The 22903-nt window shown below is 38.2% G+C and overlaps 2 protein-coding genes across 2 annotated transcripts; both read right to left on the reverse strand.

Moving 5' to 3' along the window:
* Positions 1 to 779: 779 nt before the first annotated feature.
* Positions 780 to 14179, reverse strand: LOC129747461 (leukocyte surface antigen CD53-like). Its single transcript, XM_055741700.1, has 4 exons — positions 13981 to 14179; positions 2944 to 3132; positions 2701 to 2871; positions 780 to 1240 (listed from the first exon to the last, which is right to left on the reverse strand). Exons 1-4 carry the CDS (start codon positions 14101 to 14103, stop codon positions 896 to 898), a joined length of 828 nt encoding a protein of 275 aa, XP_055597675.1. The 5' UTR covers positions 14104 to 14179; the 3' UTR covers positions 780 to 895.
* A 359-nt stretch (positions 14180 to 14538) lies between these two features.
* Positions 14539 to 22384, reverse strand: LOC129746725 (CD63 antigen-like). The gene is made up of 5 exons (XM_055740578.1): positions 21817 to 22384; positions 21567 to 21755; positions 15181 to 15351; positions 14881 to 15108; positions 14539 to 14823 (listed from the first exon to the last, which is right to left on the reverse strand). The coding sequence occupies exons 1-5, from the start codon at positions 21895 to 21897 to the stop codon at positions 14662 to 14664; spliced, it is 831 nt and encodes a 276-aa protein (XP_055596553.1). The 5' UTR covers positions 21898 to 22384; the 3' UTR covers positions 14539 to 14661.
* Positions 22385 to 22903: the final 519 nt, after the last annotated feature.

Genomic DNA, 22903 nt, shown 5'->3' on the forward strand with positions numbered 1-22903 from the left:
GCGTTTTCTGGCCTTTAGAAGCCGTTTTTCGGGATTCTGAGCTTAATTTGGGATCACAACTTTAAAATGCGTTTTCTGGCCTTTAGAAGCCGTTTTTTTTGGGATTCTGAGCTTAATTTGGGATCACAACTTAAAAATGCGTTTTCTGGCCTTTAGAAGCCGTTTTTCGGGATTCTGAGCTTAATTTGGGATCACAACTTTAAAATGCGTTTTCTGGCCTTTAGAAGCCGTTTTTCGGGATTCTGAGCTTAATTTGGGATCACAACTTTAAAATGCGTTTTCTGGCCTTTAGAAGCCGTTTTTTTTGGGATTCTGAGCTTAATTTGGGATGCGTTTTCTGGACTTTAGAAGCCGTTTTTTTTGGGATTCTGAGCTTAATTTGGGATCAAAACTTTAAAATGCGTTTTCTGGCCTTTAGAAGTCGTTTTCGGGATTCTGAGCTTAATTTGGGATCACAACTTTAAAATGCGTTTTCTGGCTTATAGAAGCCGTTTTTGGGGATTCTGTGCTTAGTTTGGGATCACAACTTTAAAATGCGTTTTTTAGCCTTTAGAAGCCGTTTTTCGGGATTCTGAGCTTAATTTGGGATCACAACTTTTTCGGGATTCTGAGCTTAATTTGGGATCACAACTTTAAAATGCGTTTTCTGGCCTTTAGAAGTCGTTTTCGGGATTCTGAGCTTAATTTGGGATCACAACTTTAATTCAAGTTTAATTTTTTGTTAGTAGCATTTGATTCGAGTGAAATGGAAATGTGATTTCAGATAAATGAAGCAATCATGAAATTAATTTGATTTAATATTTTCATTCTACAATATCTTTGAAACAAGATCATTTCGGTAGTAAATTTCTTTAACAATTTCAATTCAAACCATGATCAACGAACTCTCCTTGAATCAGAAACGAGGTTTCTCATCGCCAACGGTATCCCAGCTGAGCGAAATCGATGTTTCGTTGTTGACCGTACTTCTGGGGGTTGCGGCCTGTTGTCTCTTGAAGCGCCTCAAGGTAGTCAGAAGCCAGATGGTTCCCAACATGCATAGTAGCTGAAAAACGATGACAATCATCGTTCCCGTCGATACTGCGTTCATAATGTTCTCCAACATTCGCCTCAAACTTCCATAACAACCCTCCGGAAATGCTGCATTGCCTTCGACCAAACCGGGATGACACGATGGTGGAATAACGTACCCCGGCCATTGGTGCCAATCCGTGGGGGCGTGGATTCCACAGCACTCCAACTGAAATGTTAAAAATATATTTAAACATTTGTCCTATGTTTTTTTTTACAAATGAGATATCCTTAATAATCAAAGGTTTGAAGAACCTCTTAGCTGAATGAAACTATTATTTCAAAGTAGTCGAAGATTCCTTTGAATTCAGCTACAGTATTTGAAAGACCCAAATACTAGTATTTCACTAGCTACTTGCTAGCATCCTCAGTGGGTTATCGACTGAAGAAAGTGTATCATATCCCTCCCTTAAATTGTCCAAGCTAGGTAGCTCTGAATTATTTGTAGGTAAAAAGAACCTTCGAATGCTCGGCAAATGTGCCGTTGTCAGTTTCTTGGGCCTACCTACCCTTTTCTGGGTGTTGTCAGGTAGATTATTATTGTTACCCGCCCTATTTTGGGCGTTGTCAGGTAAATTATATTTCTTCCTACCTAAGAACTTGAACAGCCAACTATGACCTGGTCCGTTGTCTCCGTTCAACAGTTTAGCTGAATTTTGATTGAAAATTTCAATACTTTCCGCTACATCTAACTTCAGCGAATTACTGTTCAACGATCGAAGTAAAGAAATATTTTCTTGATCGATCAAATGGCCTGTTTCACAGATGTGTAATGCTACTGAAGATCTAGGATTCTGTGAAGGGAGAACTTTTTTCTTCGAATCTGATTTGGCAATTGCCAAATGTTCTTCGAATCTCTCTATTAACTTCCTTTTTGTTTGTCCAATGTATACCTTATCACAGTCAGAACAACTGATCTTGTACACACCGGATCTATGCAAAAGTTCCACCGGATCTTTTGTTGATCCTAAAATGGATTTCAATTGATTATTGGAACTACTAAAAACCAATTCAATATCAAATTTTGTTAACTTGGATCGTAATTCAAGAGCATTGAAGCTATTAAATTCCATCGATCTCCGTTGAAACTCGTTTTGAATTGGAGTTAAAGTAGTGAAGGATTTTCTCTGAAGAATTTTTTGTTTTTTGTTGATGATGGCTTGAATAGAACTGGATTGGTATCCATTCTTATTAGCCGTTTGGAAGATATATTGAAGTTCCTTTTCTTCCCCTTCTTTTCAAAATTCAGCTAAACTGTTGAACGGAGACAACGGACCAGGTCATAGTTGGCTGTTCAAGTTCTTAGGTAGGAAGAAATATAATTTACCTGACAACGCCCAAAATAGGGCGGGTAACAATAATAATCTACCTGACAACACCCAGAAAAGGGTAGGTAGGCCCAAGAAACTGACAACGGCACATTTGCCGAGCATTCGAAGGTTCTTTTTACCTACAAATAATTCAGAGCTACCTAGCTTGGACAATTTAAGGGAGGGATATGATACACTTTCTTCAGTCGATAACCCACTGAGGATGCTAACAAGTAGCTAGTGAAATACTAGTATTTGGGTCTTTCAAATACTGTAGCTGAATTCAAAGGAATCTTCGACTACTTTGAGATATCCTTACAGTTTGCTGCAAATGGTTAACGTAACCTTGCGCGGTTATATCTTCCAGATAAAGAGCAAACGTACTGAACATTCTGGATTCAAGCATGGCATCCATCCTTGTTGTGGCATTGAACGAACTCACGATACCGATGATTTCCAAAATTACCATCATTGTGTAGAGAACTACGTACTGTTGAAAAAAAAAAAACAAAATTAAAAAAGATGATTTTCTTTTAGTTCTGTTTAAACCATAAGATCTCACCGTTGATATAATGGTGACGTTCTCCAGAATGATTCCCACGCAGCAAAAGAGCGAAATCAGCAGCATTAGCACTCCGATCACCACGATGAAGTCCATCAGCGATATGTAGTAGTGATCGATGAAGATGCGATACTCCTTGAACATTCGGCCAGCGCTGGCTCCGAGAATGATTTGAAATATCTCGAAGACCTAATTGCGAAAAAATGTATGTATGAATTCTTTTAAAATGGTAAAGATTACCTTTGTCGTACCAATCCTTCGAAAAAAAATTCAAAGTTTATTTTGAGGAAGGACACCAATAAAAAAAACCATCGTAAGGGTTTTAGAATAAAAACGTCAAAATCTTCAGAGCGATGTTTTACTTCAAATAAGAACATGTTTTTAATTGAGAAAAGTGGCTCCAGAGAGTAAATAATGTCTTCACATAAAAGTTGCCCAAAGCAGCCGATTGTCGAAAATTTTACACGCTGAAATTGATGGCATGGCTCAGCTGTCAAATTCAAGCCCGATCGGACTACGGGGAGAGCACAGTGGTCCCCGAATCCCCAAAAGCTGGAAAAATAGTCCAATTTTCAAGTCAGCGAAAACAAATTTTATTATCTAGGATTCGAATCTTAAATATTCAAGGAACGTTTTGATGTAATTAGGTATTTTCTAGGACTTATTATACATCTTCCATGGAACAAACAAGAAAGACAACTTAAACACAAAAAAAAAAGATCTTTCCGAACAATTAAAAAAGGCGTCTAATCTTTATAAGTTCACAAATGTCTGTACCGAAGTGATACATAATTACCTATTTCACAGTTTTGAGATGAAAAACATCCTCAATATCATGAACTAATAAAGTTTCACTTAGTTGAGAATTCGCAATTTGAGGATAAAAAAAGTTCGATTTACTGTGTTTATTTTTCGGAAGCAAAAATATAGCTTCCGCTAACGATCGCCGTGGTAAATTATATATTGTTAGGTGGATGCCTCAACAAAAACATATCTTAACCCTCCAAAGCTGTTCGGGTCAATATGACCCGAAGCGTACATTTCAAACATCTTTATCATCATTCCAATATACTGAAGAACTGGGAATTTTGACAGACTACAGGGTGACAAAAAAGTCCGGTCACACAGGAAAATCTTAATATTTCAAAGAACAAGAAGAAAATCTGAATCTGGCTTTCATAGCTTTATTCAGTAACTCATGAAGATACTTCACAGACGATATCTCGGAATTACATCACCTTTCTCTGATCGAACCAGCTTCAGACACCTCGGAAAGTCGTCGCACGTGCTCCATCGGCATCTCGTTCCAGATTTTCGTTATAACTCGCTTGAATTACTCCAAATTTGTTATTTTATAGTCGTTCAGCTTCGACATTATGTATCCCCACACGAAATAATCCATTGGATTCAGATCCGGAGACGACGGAGGCCATTCATTCTGCTAAATGAAATCGGTCAAGTTTTCCTCACACCACGCAACAACAACCTTTGCGGTGTGGGATGGGGCGCCATCTTGCTGGAAGCAGTAGTAATCGTCTTCAAACAATAGTTCAGCTTGAGGCAGAACATTTTTCTTCAAAACCGTGTCCAGGTAGTACGCTGCGTTGATTTTGACCCCTTTATCGATAAAAATAAGGGGCAGTTTACCTCTCTTGCAAATGGCTCCCCAAACCATCACTGACGTCTTATTTTAGAACCGGGAAACGTTCAGCTTGTCCGCAGGAGCTTGCTGGAGGCTCACACTTCAAACTCAATCATTTTGGCGATTGACTGATTGCTCCAAAACGAACAGCTTCTCGTCCGAAAAAAAATCTCGTTATCTGCACGCCAACCGAGCAACTCCCGCGACCGTTGGTACATCTTGTCCTTTGTAGCTTTGTTAACCCCATGAACCACCTGTTTTTTGTACGGTGTAAGTTTCAAATCCTTGCGCAGAAGCAGGCGGATTGATTGTCGGTTCATTTTAAGGTTCCTGGCCAGTTTCCGTGCAGATTGGGCGGGATTCCGTCGAATCCGGTCTCGTATAATCTTTTTCAGCCTTGGAGTTCTCACAGACCTCGGTCGTCCAGATCGTGCCTTGTCCTCGATGCCTCCGGTCTCCAGGTACCGATTTATGGTCCGGCACACGAATTTCCGGTTGATTCCTAGCGGTTTTAGGTGTTTGAATATGCGTCCGGGTTGGTACCCTTTCACATATTCAGCGATAACAGCTGCTCTTAACCTTCCAAAGCCGTTCGCAAAATATCCGCTTCCGGGAAATTTGAGTTGTAGTTTGATTTCGTTCTCCTGGCTAAAAATGTGAACCGATTTTGATGATTTTATATTCATTGTGTAGGTAATTTATTCTAATTACTCAACATTACAAAATAAAGTTAATATGTATTACCAGGTTATCAAAAACTGGTTCAGAAAGTAAAAAGTTCGAAAAATCAATTTTATTCTTAAAATACTCATAACTTCTGACAGCTTTTCTGTATTTGAGTGATTCATTGATGTTGGAAATCATCAAGAATCCATCTATTCGACAATATATAGACATGTTGGGGTCCAATGAAAGTTTTGACCGCTATCTCAGATCTTCCTGTAGAAAAAAAATCTGACTTTAAAAAAACGACATCCAATTGTGGCTTTGCTTAGCTGTATTTCATTTCCCAATGAACCGATTTGCAAAGCTCAATTTTTAATTTTTTGTCGTTAATTTGATCATTATTTTCATAGAACATACTTACAGGGTGACAAAAAAGTCCGGTCACACTTTTTTGGGGTCGCCTGTAGCCTACACGTTGTATCTCTCTGGTGCCATCTATATGTCAAATGAAAGGGCTAACTTTGCTGCTCAAAGTGGCAGAGTTTCGTTTCTGTGCAGTTTATTTACATTGAGTTGTGAGCCATGACAGAGTTAACCCCCCAAAGCTGTTCGGGTCAATATGACCCGAAGCGCTCATTTCAAACAACTTTATCATACTGAAGAACTGGGTATTTTGACAGACCAAGTATGTTCTATGAAAATAATGATCAAAATAACGACAAAAAATTAAAAATTGAGCTTTGCAAATCGGTTCATTGGGAAATTAAATACAGCTAAGCAAAGCCAAAATTGGATAACGTTTTTTTAATGTAAGATTTTTTTTCTACCGGAAGATCTGAGATAGCGGTGAAAACATTCATTGGACCCTAACATATATATACATTGTCGGATGGATGAATTCTTGAAGATTTCAAACATCAATGAAACACTTAAAGTCTGCTTCATTTAATATTGGAACAAATTCTTTTGCTCATTGTGGCGCTCCTAGTGGACGGATTTGGAAACTTTTTTTCACCCACGTGTCGGGAAATTCATTACCTTTCACCATGTATTTATGTCATAACACCAAACGATAGCATTTTGTAAACAACCGCCATGGAAGCCGAACGGAGAGATCAAATTGTGCACAGTTTTCTTGAAAATCCATTGTTGTCGGCATCGAAGCTAGCTAAACAGCTTAAAATGCCCAGAAATACCGTATGGCGTGTTATCAAGCAGTACAAGGAAACATTGACGACGGCTCGGAAGCCGCATTCGAAGCGTCGGAGTGGAACTGTCGACCGGAAACTGCGTGGGAAAGTCATCAAGGCCGTCAAGAGGAATCCCAATCTTTCAGACGGCGATTTGGCCAATAAGTTCCAGGCCGCTCACAGTACGGTGCGACGAATTCGTCTCCGGGAAGGAATAAGGTCATTCCGAGCCAGCAAACAGCCAAATCGGACGCTGAAGCAGAACAATGTGGCCAGAATCCGTGCTCGAAAGCTGTACGACCAAGTGCTGACCAAGTTCGACGGATGTATTCTGATGGACGATGAGACCTACGTGAAGGCGGACTCAGGGCTTGAGGCGATCCCTTTTTTCATCAGCAGTCAACACACTGGCTCAGTCAATTGCATGCATTCCTTTTTGTGCGGTCCTTCGCAAGCCATTCGTTTCAAACCCGACTGGGAGCATTCGTGTCGCATTCGTTCTTCCATCTCTCTTAGAAATCCTCTCTCGTTCAATTCGTCCTGCTTTGCTCAAACTCCATTCATGCTTCTACCGTCCACGGTCATTTTGCAGTCAAACGACTGCGAAAAAAACATTCACCTCAGCAGTCAAACCGCAGTCACTGAGTAGGTAGAAGTGAATATGCTTATTCGGTGCAGCAGTTCTGTGTGGAGTGCGAGTGACTTCTACATTATATGATAAAAATTAAAAAAATTGTCATTTTAATTTTTTCTTACTTTTTATAGGGGAGAGTGGGGTAACGTGGGCCATGTTATAATATTTCAGGTGTGTGTGTGTGTGTGTGTGTGTGTGTGTGTGTGTGTGTGTGTGTGTGTGTGTGTGTGTGTGTGTGTGTGTGTGTGTGTGTGTGTGTGTGTGTGTGTGTGTGTGTGTGTGTGTGTGTGTGTGTGTGTGTGTGTGTGTGTGTGTGTGTGTGTGTGTGTGTGTGTGTGTGTGTGTGTGTGTGTGTGTGTGTGTGTGTGTGTGTGTGTGTGTGTGTGTGTGTGTGTGTGTGTGTGTGTGTGTGTGTGTGTGTGTGTGAGTGTGTGTGTGTGTCTGTGTTGTGATTAAAATTTCAATCCAACTGTCATCGTCGTTGCTTCGCGTCAGCATATTTTTCTATATGTTGTTGACTTTAATACGCATCATATGCTTCTTTTATTTATCAAGCTAAAAAAAAAGCACTCGCAAATTGCATCGATCGGGAACCTTAAATTCATTAAAAAAAATATGCTCATACGCTTATGATCTTAATTTTGTAATTTTTTTCACGTGGAAAAGGAATGTTCGATGAAACGTCAATAAGAAGTCACATAAACGCAACCAATTTGCAAATCATAGCTTGTGGGCAGTGGTGGGCCACATTTTGTAGGGTATCTTAGACCACCTATATTTTTATGTTTATATACACATTTAGAACTTAAATTACGATTTCCCTTTCTGTAAAGTATTCTTATGCCAAATGAAGAGTTATAAAAAATATTTTGTCCGTCATATGTATAGAATGTTGCCAAAACGTTCGCCTGCTAGGTTTTTAAGTTTTTTCGATCATACGCAACTATCTGTTTTATTTCATAATCTGAAATTGCTTGAAAATAAAGAAATGAATTATGAAAGCACAGTTTTGGGTCAACTGATAAACTTTGCATGTTATTTGGACAATTTGGATTTAGTGACCCACAATTCTCCACCGTTTGTCAAAATAGCTCTTTAAAAAACAGTCAGAACTTGCTGAAAAAAAACCTTTTCAAAAATAAAAAAATAAATGATACCTTGAAAATGTGATAAAATGAAAGTTTTTTATTTTCATTTTATCTTTTATAATATAAAAGTTATGGAACAAAGAAAATAGTGACCCATGATTCCCCACTCCCCCATATTTAAAAGGTTTCATTATTTTTCAGTGTAATATTTTCTATTCTTTAAAAACCAATTCTCTACAACGCGTCCGAAGGCATGATTTTGGTGCAATGCATTATGTAAATCATAGTGAATTATTTTTGGATTTATATTTGATGAAATTGCTGTTTTGAGTCTTTATCAATGGTTATTAGACCGCTGCAAGCCTTGTATGAAAATTTCCAATTTTTAAATTTTTACACCTCCCTTAACTTTTTTTGGTTGTTTTTGCTACCAGAAATAGCAATACAATTTTTTGAAGCGATCCATCCAGTCTTGAATAAGCGCAACGAGTTTTAATGTTGTATGGAAATTTATATGGAAAAATAAAAGAAAAATATTAAAAAATCTCCAAGAGATGTACTGCAAGTTTCTAAAAATATAACTTTGGATGAAAAATATTCCTTGATTCTTGTTGTAACATTCATGTGAACAAAGCACAAACGTAACTTGTATCCCAGTAAAGATATTGAATGTTATACATTTTTTTTTGTTTCAAAATAATCTAATTGATTTTAACCTTTTTGACTGCTTAATTGAAAGCTGTGTAACCGTAGGATGAGAATAAAAATTCTCAAAAAAAATGTTTTGCAATAGCCAGAATTTTTGTTGATTTTTATAATCTTTGCAAAAACATTTCATGAAATTATCAAAAGCTCTAGCAAGTAAAGTCTGCCCTTTTAAGTACTTTTCAATGGATTCAGTTTTTTTTTTAAATTTTGAAATGTTTATAACTTTTTTCATGAAATGCTTAGCTGCTTGTCATGTTAGCAAAAAATGAAGCTTGAGAATAGTTTAAACCAAAATTCAAAGACCGAGTTTATTTCGAGCCTATTTGAATTTTCTGGGCGATTTAATGTGCTTTTTTTCATACAAATTTCCATACAAAATTGAAACGCTTTGCGCTGATTCAGAAATCAACCAAATTATCTCAAATTTTGCACTGATGCTTGGTAGCCAAAAAGGCATCGAAAAAACATATGGGAGCAAAAAGTCGTTTTTGCAGCGGTCTAATGGTTATATTTTAACTTCACTTCCAGAAATGCATCATCAAGACATAATGCTTTAAAAGTTTTGAATGTCCAATTACTAAGAAATGAGCTATCAGCATCTCATTTCTAAAAGAACTAAGCATTAGTTTATGCATTGAATGATCATGTTTAAAATAATTAAATCGCTTGTTCTAGAGTGGCTTAAATTACTTCAGCATTTTTTCCAAATGTGATACAAACTTTCCACCCAACCCAACCAACACATTCCATACGCTTTACCTAGTTGGTTGGTAGGGGCTAGCAGTAGCAGCACGAGCCACACGACGAATGTTACGACCGGAGAGAAAAATTGAGAGCGAAAAATGTCCTTAACCTTGGCAGAATCGCAGTCCCGCTTCCATTCGTTCAAACTCTCTGTTTGCAACCTTCGGTATGAATGAGGAGCGGTAGAATGAAGGACTAAAAAATCATCTCTCGTAAAGCTGCAGCAGCGAATACCATACAAGCAGTCAAGAAACGGCAGAATGACTGCGACCGTTTCGCATTCAACTGAATGCTTATGGCTGTGGAAGTCAATCGGCGCACATTCGTTCGTTCACGCAGTCACAGTCAGAATGCGATCCCTTACCAAGCCCTGGGCGGACTTTGGGCAAATCCCAGGTCAAAAATTTTATTTGGCGACGGCTCGGGGGGATGTACCTGCAAAATTTAAGTTCGTGTTTGCGGATAAATTCGCCCGCAAGTACATGATTTGGCAGGGGATATGCAGTTGTGGACAGAAAACCAAAGTCTTTCTCACTGACAAGACAATGACATCAGAAGTCTACAAAAAAGAGTGCCTACAGAAACGGATTCTGCCGTTTATTCGTGCCCACGACCGTCCAGTAATGTTTTGGCCGGACCTCGCAAGCTGCCATTACAGCAAAACGGTTATGGAATGGTACGCAACGAACGGGGTCAGCGTAATACCGAAGGACCTCAACCCCCCAAACTGCCCCCAGTTCCGGCCGATAGAGAAATACTGGGCAATCACGAAGCGGAGGCTTAAGGCAAAGGGAAAACTTGTTAGGAACATGACTCAAATGAAGAACTGGTGGAATCAAATCGCCAAAACGGTGGACGAAAAGGGTGTGCGCCGCCTAATGTGCCGTATTACGGGAAAAGTACGAGAATTTCTTCGATACAGCATTGAATAATTTTTTTATTTTTTTTTTATGAAAGAGTAAAGAAAATGCTACATTTGTATGAAAAACAAATTATGAATTCGTTAATAAATGACTGAACTACACGCAATTGTTTGTGTTCCAATATTAAATGAAGCAGACTTTAAATACGGAAAAGGTGTCAGAAGTACTTTAAAAATCAAATTGATTTTTCGGACTTTTTACTTTCTGAAACAGTTTCTGATAACCGGGTAATACATATCGACTTTATTTTTAAATGTTGAGTAATTAGATTGTAGGTACACAATGAATGTAACGTTTAAAGCCAGGAGAACGAAATCAAACTACAACTTAAATTTATCCGAAACGGATATTTAGCAAACGGCTTTAGAAGGTTAAGATCAGCTGTTTGTTTTTGCTATATTTTTAATACGACAACTTTGAGTGGAGCGCCGTTTGGTTCAGAAATCAAAATTTTAAAGTATTTATACAGAGTAAATCAAGCGTTGATTACTTTGAACTTTGATATATAGGTAAATTCGCCATAAAACATCACTTTTAATATTCATGCAACTTACCTTGATGAATTTTAGAGTCTTTACTTAATTTTAACAAAAATAATCATATTTTATCGAGAAAAAAATTCTATTTTCCAGTATAAGGCTAAAAATCTGTTATTGAAGTTAAAAAAATTACATACATTGAAAAAAAAATTATTTTTATTTTTTTTCCAACTTTTCGCAAACATTCTTCAATAAAAAAGTTTTAAATCTTTTTTGCCAATTTTTTTTTTTGAACCACTGTGGAGAGGTCGCGCTACGATCCAAAATGATGATGACATAATTTTCTACATTTTAAGCTATGTTTTAAAGTTTTCCAAAATGTGAAAAATCCATCAATAAACGTAAATTTTAACATTTATCGATGCCGTAAAAACTTTATCCAGTATGACGCATTGGGTTAATGATAATACCTACAAACCAGTGAAAAACTGGTTTAATCATCCTATTCCAACACTGTTGGTGTAAAAATATTTTCCGAACAATCACCAAGTTTTTTAAAATAAATAATTTTATAATTCAATTACCTGCCTGGGGTAAGATGCAACAAAATGCAAAATAAAGAGACACCTTGTAAATCTCCTTTCCATACGCTCGAATATGATTGTTTTGCATCACGCATATATCAACATTGAAATTTCATTCACCCAAACATTTATTTTTATGATTTCAGCTAGTTGAATTTTTTATAGTATTTTTTACCCCCGAATGTAGGCAACATACAGAAAAAAAATGTAAAAATTAGTTTCAACAGAACTAGAAGTTACTGCAATTGGTGTGTTCATGCGTAATGGCTTTTATTGCATCCAAAATTTATCAAAAACTATACAATTACATACGTTTTCATTGGATTTATCATTAGAATCAAAGTTTGTTGCAAATTACCCCTTTTTTTCCAAATATAGTGAAAATCGCTTGTTTTTTTTTAATTTAAAATAACCGAAGAAACCAATAATTTTTCTGAATACGTCAATTGGATGTCCCGCTAACCTTAAAACTTTTGATGAATAAAGGGTATAACTATCTGTAGACGTGAGTTAATTAGAAGCCATTGAAGTTGAAAAGTGTTGCATGTTGCCCTAGTCGACGGCATTCAACTTTCATGATTTTCAGAATCTTTAAAAATAATCAAACAAAGCCTGTGTAAGGGGAACTTTGTCTACTACCGGACACTTTCGACACATTCGACCGTGACGGAACCATTCGGAGCTGTTATCATTCTAGAAGTCAACCAATTTATGATAGATTTGTGATCGATTACTTTTGTGATGTGAATTCACGCTAGAATTGACCATTTTTGACTTCAGTACACCTACCACTTCGATTTTCTGTTCTCTCTGTGGAAATAGGATATTGGTGTCTTCAAATAAGTTGTAGAGAAAACAATTACGCACATTTTGATGTTCATTGCTTCTTGATTGAACAACAATGGACAAAGTTATGCCTCTTTAAAGTTGTGAAGAGAATTCACTCAGTTTAATCAAAACAGGGTAGTGAACTTAATGCACGTCACGAAATTTCAAGTTATTCTGAACAATTCTTCAGAGCTTTCAAAATTAATGTACACTCTTAAAAGTGATATTTTTAAATTTTTTTTTCAAAAATTTTTTTTTTATTTGAAATCAATAATAAATAACTGAAATACAGGCAATTTTTTTTGTTCCAATTCTATCTGAAGCAAGCTTTACTTGTTATTCTTTATCAGAATTACGGAATTTTTGATGCTCAGTTTTGACGATAACCGTATTACCCAGTTTTGCAAGAAACTGTCTATAAAAACAGCATTCCGATAAAAATTAACCAATTTGGAAATCCCATTTAAACAGTAACTCGACGACTCGGCGACGACGAAAAGGTTGCAACGACCGGTCAACATTGAATATACTGCACCTCTCACCCCTTTAAAGTAACAGTTTTTCAGTTTTTTTTAACAGTTCAGTGTAACTCCTTCTACTTATTTATATATATTTTTTTATTTACATAGTATTCCTTCTCACGACATAACATGATGAATATAATTCCTAAAATTCATTCGGTCCACGGCAACCATTCTTCAATTTCTCAGACATCCCACATTCGCCAGATCACGCTCCACTTGGTCTAACCACCCCCTTTTACTAAGTGGATCATTTTATGATGTGGCTCCAGAGAGTCATTGAGCACATCTAGACTTTGGAGTCTGGAGTCACGTTAGACTGTGAGCTGTATTAGCCGTCAAAAATAAGTTGTAGTTAAATCGAAATTCTATTTTTGAATAAAACGGTGCAATTATTGATTATTGTTAATAAAAATTGTAATTTTGACATTGCATTTTCAATTCAATCTAAAAGTTCGCCAAAGTTTCTAGTTAAACTGAAGAATATATCCGTAAATGATGAAAATTTTTACGGCAAAGTGACTTCATAATGTTCGAAAATGTAGATTTTTTATGATTTATATTATATTCGCTCTTTTGTTTAAATATCAGCTCTGTTGAAATAATTTCTATTTCTAAACAAAGCAGGCACCATTTTTGATCACGTAAATCGATTTTGACGAAACTTGGCCTGGTACTAGATCAAACATTTTTACATCTTTTGACAAAATTTCAAGATTTTTCAAGAAAAATTGTCAGACACAGCAAATTTAGTAAAGCAATTCCAAATTTCCCTTTTTTTAAGGAAATAGCTGTATCTTTTTTATCGGCATTTTAAAGACTTCAATTTTTGTGGAACGTTAATTGAATACTTGAACTAAGTTTGGTGAAAATTTCATGAAAAATTGTCAACCGAGAGAGAAATGGCAGCTTGTCAAAGTTGAGAGAGAGTGCACAGCTTCACGCGATTTCATTCTTTTTTTAATGCAACTGTATGTAGGAAAAGAAAAAAAACAATTTCTAGAAATAGGTACACTTTTATTATACTCACCACTCCCAATCCGGTCAACGTCAATACTACGTACTTAGTGACATTTAACCTCTTCCTAGATATTTCCGAACGTTGCCCGGAGGAAGCTTGTCCGGCTTGCGGTGGCTCAGATTCGGTAACCATCGCTGGGGTTGCGTCTAAAACTAAATCTTGTAAACTAAATTAAATAACGAGTAAAATTTGCACACTGTTGATTCGATTTTGTTTAAACAACCAATGGATTAATTGACCAGAAGCAGAAGTCAGTTAGTCATGTCAGTGTTATCGTACCTTGCAGATCTTATGCATATCAAACGATAAGATATCGAGAGGGAGGACTCGCAAGCCCCGGACCATATGGCCGATAAATATTATAGGGGCGGCAGATATTGGATTTTTCCAGCACAACCGAAGTTGTTCAGTTTTGAATGTACCGAACGAAATTGCGGCTTTGAGCGTAGATATCAAGCACGCGTGTGAATTGCGCAGATACGGTAATTTGCCGGAAATGAGCGATACGCAACCACGAAAAATAACAAAAAATTAGCTCTATCATAATTGAGCAGTATAAAATGTGTGTGTGTGTGATATCCGTATCATAATTTATTTATTAAGCCTACATTTATTTAAGCTTGTTTTACATCAAAGCTAATACATATATTCGATTAATCTCGGAGTATTGACTATTATAATTTTAAATACTTATTTGAAAAAATGGTCCTTGGAGTTTTCAATGGTCAGCTCCTGTAGTCTCCGATAATCGAATGAGCCTGTGTTTTCATATTTTACATTACTTAGGCTCAGTTTCGTTTTGACTAGTCTTATCCTTTTGGCAAGCATGAAGGCGAACATCGCAGATGAAATCTGAAATTATGCTTTTATTTCAATTTTTGTTTACAAACGAAAAGGTTTTATAATTACCTGAACGAAGGCAACCAGTAAAATTCCGCTGATGACCGTTCGGGAGCAATGCGTCAGCAGGGCCAACATCCGCGGATAACAACCGGCCACGAAGGGAACGCATTCACCCTCCAGATAGGTGGCACAGCAAGAGGCCGGAAGTTCCGCCCGGGTGTTTCCGTTGTCCAGATCAATCACCGCGAACACGTTTTCCCAGTCGGTCCAGCTACGAATGCCGCAACATTCCAGCTGTCCAGGATAGAAGAAAAAATATAAATATTAAAATCAATCAAGATTTGTACACAATTGTTCGATACCTACCTCGATTTGCATAAAGTCAACCGATTCCTGAAGATGGCTATTCCACGCGTAGTGTTGGATGGATGAGTTCATCGTTTGCACCAGAAGACCATCCAATTCTTCCCGATGGTACACTCCTACCAGGGTAGCCGTAACTTCGAGTAGGAATACTACCGACAATAGGCCACAATACTGTAAAATAGAATTTGAAAGGGTTCATCAAATGAATTTCAGTGGCTTGTTTAGCTTGTGTTGAAAAATATACATGGTCAATCACAAAGATGCTAATAGTAGTTTTCGACCCTCTTTGTTGGAAGTTGGAGTATCATTGTTTTCAAAGTTCAATTCTTTGATCCCAATTATGTCTTTCCTTAATTTAAAATCCAAGTATAGACTATTCCGATAGTTATGAATATACTATAAAATATTCGTCATTTCCAAAATCGGGTAGTGTTCAACAAAATTTTGGCTGCGTACTGTTATTTAAATCAAAGTGAAATAAGAGTTATCATTTTTTGTCTTTTTTCCGAAGAAATCTGGAAATGCGTGGCCTTATTCCCGAAAAGGAATTGTGCACAAATCGGGCACTGTCAATCAGAAAACTAGCTAAGGAAGAAGGTGTGAGTGTCGAAGCAGTTAAAACCGCATTGAGAAAGTATGGAGAACAGTGTACGGATTGAATACCTCAAATCGCTTTTATTCTCCTTTCTGTTTGAAGGATCATTTTCGCTGCGCACTAAAATTAATGGTATTCCATCGGTTTTTTTTTTTAATTTTACTCATTTAGGTTTGGAGATACACCGCGTTTCCTCGGTCTGGGTTCTCTGATTCCTACATCCTAGTTACGCCAGCTGTATCCACCCTGGGCCGTTGGGTTCGTCACTTGCACGAGAAGGTTACTGAAGTCTAACAGCTTCAACATCTCCTTGGTCTCTGGGTCGACTTCGATGACGTCCTGTTCCAGGGCCGATACCTCGGGTACGTAGTTGTCACGTCGCTCACGTTCCTCTTCTTGCAGTTTGATCGAAATGCCTCGGACCTGCGAGTGGCGCAGACGCTTCATCAAATGGGTGACGAAACCGGCAATTTTGTTGCGCAGCGGCATCTGCTTGGATCCACGACAAGACTTTACGTGAGTCAGTTCAATAAAAAATTTGATCTACGCGAAGCGAATCTTTTTTCTTGATGGTGTCTCCCAGTTGAACCTTGAATGGCACACAGTATCAAAAATCAGACAATTTGTGTGGCTTTTTTGGGTTTAGCACAACATTTAGTGAGTGGTACCAGACAGACGAGGAATCAGTTTTTTTTAAACTCACCTTCGGTCGCCTTATGACAATAACATTTTTTTCAAATACTCCTCTATTTGCTGACGGACATCTTGATGCAATTTCGGATCACGAGAAAGCCGGCGTTCCAGTGCTGCCATTCTCTTCGATGCCATGGGGTAGCTGTCAGGAAAATTCGGTTTCTGGTTCCACAACAGCCCTGTTACGAAACGATCGCACGGTGGTTGCTTCGAGAATCTCACGAGCACGTCTGATGTCTTCCGACTTGTCGTAAACTTAAGGCTGGTCCTCGTTTCCTTGCCGTCTTCAAGTTGCTGCTTTTCTTCCGCTCCGTGATCTTCTCACTACAAAATCCGATTTTTGAATCACCTCATATTCTTTGTCCGGCAGTCAGAGATGCATATTTGAGATATCATTAACTTTTGGTTTTCCCTTTGTTTCCTTTTTTCATCTGTATCCTACATGGCTCTACAAACTTCACGTGTGGTGACGGGAATCCTTCCAGAGCGTAATAAGCTCCATCAGATCATGTTATTTTTTATGAATGATCCCGTCAACATTAATATTTGACATTTAATGTAAAAATATAAAAAAAATATTTATCAATGATTTCAAGAAATACTCTAACTTTTTCATAAAATCTCATTTTTATCTTTGCATACTTTTTTCAGTCATGTATTGATTTATTTTTTTACCACAGAAGCAAAACCTTTGCAAAATAATGATATTTTACACAAACTCACCTAGAAAAAGCAATTGGAATCTGGTTGGAACCTTTTCATGAGTAGGCATCCCGAATAATTTGATCTCTTGAATCCGGTCTTAACATACATTTTTTTGTCCATCAGAACACATCTGTCATATTGCGTAAACACCGGATGCACAGATTGCGATCTTTGGAGCTGATCATTATTAGTTATTTGCTTGGTGTCTACTAGTCAGGCAACACTTTTTGCCTGCCGGAAATGGATGTTTTGCATTATTTAAGGAGTCTGCATTCAGTTATCCCCAATAACCATGGACTATTTACCATATTTAAGATCAAGGGCTGCACTTCGATGGTTGGTTTGAACTTCGTGTGGATCTTAGAGTGGCTCCTTATACTTCTTAACCATTTGGTCCGGAAAAAAAAATTAGAAAAAATCAACAGTTCATGAGCTTTCAAGTAAACAATGAAGAATTTTCGAGGCGCAAAATGCGTGAAAGGAGCAAATTTGTGCAAATTTTTTTTTCCATGTCTTTTTGCATCGTAAATATCTCAAACACACGTTTTCACCTTCGCTCGCTTAACTTAAAAATCTATCAAAAAAAGGCAAGATAGTCCTTTTCATAACCAACACAACGCTACTAAAGTCATGTCCGAGCTCTATTAACGTAGCTATCACCGAAATAAAGTGCCCGAAATTCGGGCCCCGGATACTAGATGATCATATCGACCAACATCGTCCTCCTGTTATTATCTTGTTTATGTTTGAACGATAGAACTGCCGAAACGCCAAATGCTGTTGCAATCCAATTCCCGACATTCTTTTTGAGCGTGCTTAGCACTTAATCACCACCTTTATGCGAATCATTCTTAAGTCGCTTGCCGAATCGTGACCCCTCCTGAATTTCTCCTCAAACGACGTCTTCCGGAAGCTGCCTACGTTAGATGAAACAGAAGGACCTGGACCAGATGGCATGATTAAGAAATGCGCCGATTCGTTATCCGTACCAATTTCGATTATTTTCAACCAATCGTTAACGGAATGCACTTTTCCTACCGCATAGAAAATGGCATCGATCACTCCAATCCTCAAATCTGGCGACTTGTATCGAGTGGAAAACTACCGAGGGATTTCAATTCTAAGCTGTTTGCCTAAGGTATTCGAGAGCCTCATTTATGAATTGTTTTATCAATCGGTGCATCACTGTATTTCTGAAGATCAACATGGATTCATGAAACGTAGATCTACGACCACCAATCTCATGACGTATGTTTCATAGTTGGTTACTAGGCTTGACAAACGTCAACAGTCGATGCAGTTTAAAGGGTGATACGGTCAAAATTTGGTCACTATCAACTTGACGTATTTCTTTCAATTTTGCATTTAAAAAACCTGAACACCCCTCATTTTGAAGGTATGTGTGTGTGTGTAGAATGTTGCTACTATTTTGATTTTGGAATTCACTCTTCAGTTGTCAAAATGCCGTCCAAGGAAGAAGAGCAGCGTGTCAAAATTTTGCTCGCGCATCGTGAAAATCCGAGCTACTCGCACGCAAAGCTGGCAAAATCTCTAAAAGTTTCCAAATCAACCGTTACAAACGTAATAAAAGTGTTTGGGGAACGTTTGTCGACAGCCAGGAAGTCTGGATCGGGGGGAAATCGAAAACCGGAAGCCGCTGAGACGTCAAAGAGAGTGGCCGGTAGTTTCAAGCGAAACCCTAACCTCTCTCTCCGAGATGCCGCAAATAAGTTGGGTGTATCGTCTACAACCATGCTTCGAGCCAAAACACGAGCCGGACTATCGATTTACAAGAAGGTAGTGACTCCAATCGCGATGATAAACAAAATACGACGGCCAAAGTGCGATCCCGGAGGCTGTACACGACGATGCTGACGAAACTTGACTGCGTGGTAATGGACGACGAAACCTACGTCAAAGCCGACTACATGCAGCTTCCGGGACAGGAGTTTTATACGGCAAAAGGAAGGGGAAAGGTAGCAGATATTTTCAAGCATATGAAACTGTCAAAGTTTGCGAAGAAATATCTGGTTTGGCAAGCCATCTGTACCTGTGGCTTGAAAGGCAGCATTTTCATAGCTTTCAAGAGTGTCAACCAAGAAATTTACGTGAAAGAGTGTTTGAATAAACGTCCGCTGCCTTTCTTGAAGAAACACGGTTGTTCCGTATGTTTTGGCCGGATTTGGCATCTTGCCATTACGGTAAAAAGGCCATGGAGTGGTACGCCGCCAAGAACGTGCAGGTGGTTCCCAAAGACAAGAACCCTTCCAACATGCCAGAGCTTCGCACAATTGAGAAATACTGGGCTATTGTCAAGCGGAACCTAAAGAAGACCAAAAAAACTGCTAAGGACGAGCAGCAGTTCAAGGCAAACTGGCTTTCTGCGTCGAAGAAGGTGGACAAGGTGGTTGTACAAAATCTGATGGCAGGGGTTAAGCGTAAGGCCCGGCAATTCGGATTTGGAAAAGCGGAAGCCTAACTGAATATTTGTAGACTTGAGCAAGGCTTTTGATAGAGTACCGCACAAATTTGTAATCGAAAAATGCATAAGATAGGACTACCTGATTGGCTTTGCAATTGGATCAACTCTTATCTCGTAGACTGGACTGCTTACGTACGACTAAACATCGTGAACTCGACACCTTTTCGAATCACTTCTGGAGTTCCACGAGGAAGTCATCTGGGACCTTTGATCTTCGTTCTTTTGATCAACGACCTATGTACTTTTATTGAATCGGAGAAGCTGTTGTACGCCGACGATCTCAAAGTTTTTCGCCGCAATTCCATCGTCAAGGACTTTGGCATAATTTTGGACACCAAGCTCACTTTCTCACAGCATATCTCGACTACAACAGCTAAGGGCTTTGCGGTTCTTGGCTTCATACGACGAAACACGCATTTTTTCAATGACTACTACAGCCTAAAAGCACTTTATTGTGCTCTTGTACGCAGCATTGTCGAATACGGAGTGCAAATCTGGGCTCCATACCAGGTTGTACAGGCAAACCGGATCGAAAGAGTACAACGATGCTTCCACAGATACGCTCTGCGCCAGATACCATGGAACGACGTCTTAAGCCTCCCACCCTACGAACAGCTGAATCTACCGACGCGTCGCGGCACAGTCTCCTACAACATTTCTTGCAAATGACAACATTTTTCCATAGTTTTATGGGTACTATCCATTTTGCAGGGAATATTAAATCGATAATGAATTTAATTTAAATTTCTGTTCGGAATCTAGAGGTTCATGGATTCCTTTCGCATTCAGAGACTCGGCTATCGAATTTTCAACCATTGAAGTGGATGGTCCCTCATCAAAAAACGCTAAATTGTATATCGACCTTTCTCTTCTCCGTAGTAAAACGTTATCGGAATCACACGATATTAACAAAAGAGGTATGTCCGTTTTAAGGGAATGCTAAAGCAATAACAAATAGCCTTAGACCCGTTCAATTTACAACAAAAAAGCGTTTGTACAGCTAACCCTTGAGATTCACATCCCCCTCTTGTAACAACTTTTTTGTCGTAACTAGTGTCACCTCATGGTCTTCAGAGAAAATGTAGTGAATTAAGTTCAGATTTAGAAAACCAAATTTAGTAGAACAATCGGCGCATGTGCTTAAAATTATAAAAGTTAGAATTTTGAAGTTTAGCTAGCTTAAATGGTGTCGAATTTCCATACGAACTCAAGACTTTTGAGTCACCCTTTAGAGTTAACCCAACGAGCTGAAATATGGTATGAAGCCGATTTCAATATAAAGATTTGGATTCGAAAACATAACCTTATTTTTGTACCACCCTAATGTACACTCGTAAGGTCAAACCAATGCACAGGCTTTTAGGTAAACAGAAATTTTAAAGGGCAAATTTCGATAACAATATACCTTTGGAATTCAGTGGAGATTACTAATGGTAAACGCAAATTTTGAAATGTTCTTACTCAAATCATTTAGGTTAATACTATATATTGATTTTTGGCATTGTAAACAAAACCTCTGATAGACAGAGGTGCTTATCTAAAATCTATCGTCCACTGACACGATTCCTATGAACATATGAAGAAAACCTTTTCACTTCATTACGCGGTTTAATTCTACCGCAGTGCTTGATTTGTAGATAATAACGGCATTCATAACATCCCTAGATAACTCTGGTACCTAGCAGGCTTGATAGGTCGTTTTTTCTGTATTTTTCAAAAGCGGCAATTTATCAACTACATTTGATCTTTGTTGTTTATAGTTCATGACTCATCTGTGAATTTTTAACTTAGAACTTTAAGCTGCTATTATAAACAACTATAATCAATGAGAGTCCCTTTTGATTCAGACGATTCCCATGGTCCCTAAGTGAATTTTGCAAAGTGGTTCGCTAAAATGTTGACATGACTTACGATATTGATAAGCAAGGTGCTCTCCCGAATAGTTCCGATGAATCCGAACGTCGCAATCAGCAGCGTTATCACCCCGATAAAGATGAACATGAGCGTCGGCGAATAGAACTGGTCATCGATGAAGTTGGTGAAATCGCTGTAGATCGATTGTACGGCTGCTCCGGTTGAAATCACCAGTATAGCTGTGAACTAGAAGAAAGCCAAAATTTGTAATTCATTTTTTCGAATTACCACCAAATAAATGACTTACCACAAACATAACGTTGGTCATGAACAGGAAGAACTTGATCCATTTCATGGACCAACTGCCACTGTGGTGTTCCGCCTTCATCTTGGGATGCACTTAACAAAACTATTCTGAGGTAAAAATGCTAATTTTGCTGCCACTGAATCGTGCTAGAACGGCAGGAAGAAAGCACAGCTACTGAAAGCTAACTTTTTCGAGGCAAGTTGATGACAAATTTACGCCAGAAACCGGCCTAACAACCTTAGATAAGGCTCCGCGAACTGACTGCATCGAACATGTCCACATGTAATGTACACATAGCCGATATCTACCCTCCTAGCAACGTGTTATCAAATCAGTTGGTTCAACCATCAAGATCATTTGTCGTTTCAAACAAAGTTGGTATCAAACGAAGGCGGTTGCAGTTTTCATCAACATGTTGTCGAAGCCGGTTTGTATTCTGAACGATGGCACTGGTTAGGTAAATGCCGAAAGAACTGACCTGGCCATATAGAATTTAATTAAATTGCATTCTTAAACAAGCAGAACGACATTCGTAAAGCAGTTGTTTTCTTATCAGACAAAGGCAATCACAGATCTTATCGGGCTCCTTGAACCGAACGGCTAGATACGGGTGATTTTTTCTTTATCACACTGCGCAAACACATCGTTGACTGTATTTATATCGTGTATCGTGGAGAACTTGTTGTGCAGTATTTAATTTAGGTTGACTGACTTAAAGCAAAGTTGTTCAGGGTTTGTTAGAGGACTATATGAATCTGTTGGAAGGCAACAGCTCGGCTAGGTTTAACCAATATTTTATCTCGCAGCATCCGTCCTAGGACGAACTTGGTAAATATTGTCTTTAACCGAAGGCGAATGAAATCGTATGCCGCGGAATGCCATACCTCCTTAGAACTACAATATGTATTCGTATTGTACTCTTCCTTTAGGACTACATCAATGGTCTTCATGTTCTCTTTACTGCTTGTTTTGATCTGTTTAAAAATCCTTAAAAAAGCGTGAAAAATTCGAAGAAATGGAAAAAATGTAAGAAAAGACAGAAAGCGAAAAAAAATTTAAAATCTCGATAAAAATGACATATTTAACC

This window comes from Uranotaenia lowii, chromosome 2 (assembly GCF_029784155.1).
Source record: "Uranotaenia lowii strain MFRU-FL chromosome 2, ASM2978415v1, whole genome shotgun sequence".
Lineage (NCBI taxonomy): Eukaryota > Metazoa > Arthropoda > Insecta > Diptera > Culicidae > Uranotaenia > Uranotaenia lowii.

Coding starts and splice junctions, on each gene's coding strand:
- LOC129746725 (XM_055740578.1), bottom strand. CDS start 21,897: ATGAAGGCGGAACACCACAGTGGCAGTTGGTCCATGAAATGGATCAAG. Junction 21,756..21,816: donor TGACCAACGTTATGTTTGTG/GTAAGTCATTTA, acceptor GCTTTCTTCTAG/TTCACAGCTATACTGGTGAT. Junction 14,824..14,880: donor TACTGGTTGCCTTCGTTCAG/GTAATTATAAAA, acceptor GCATAATTTCAG/ATTTCATCTGCGATGTTCGC.
- LOC129747461 (XM_055741700.1), bottom strand. CDS start 14,103: ATGGTTACCGAATCTGAGCCACCGCAAGCCGGACAAGCTTCCTCCGGG. Junction 3,133..13,980: donor CGTTGACCGGATTGGGAGTG/GTGAGTATAATA, acceptor TTTCGCAATTAG/GTCTTCGAGATATTTCAAAT. Junction 1,241..2,700: donor TTAACCATTTGCAGCAAACT/GTAAGGATATCT, acceptor TTAACATTTCAG/TTGGAGTGCTGTGGAATCCA.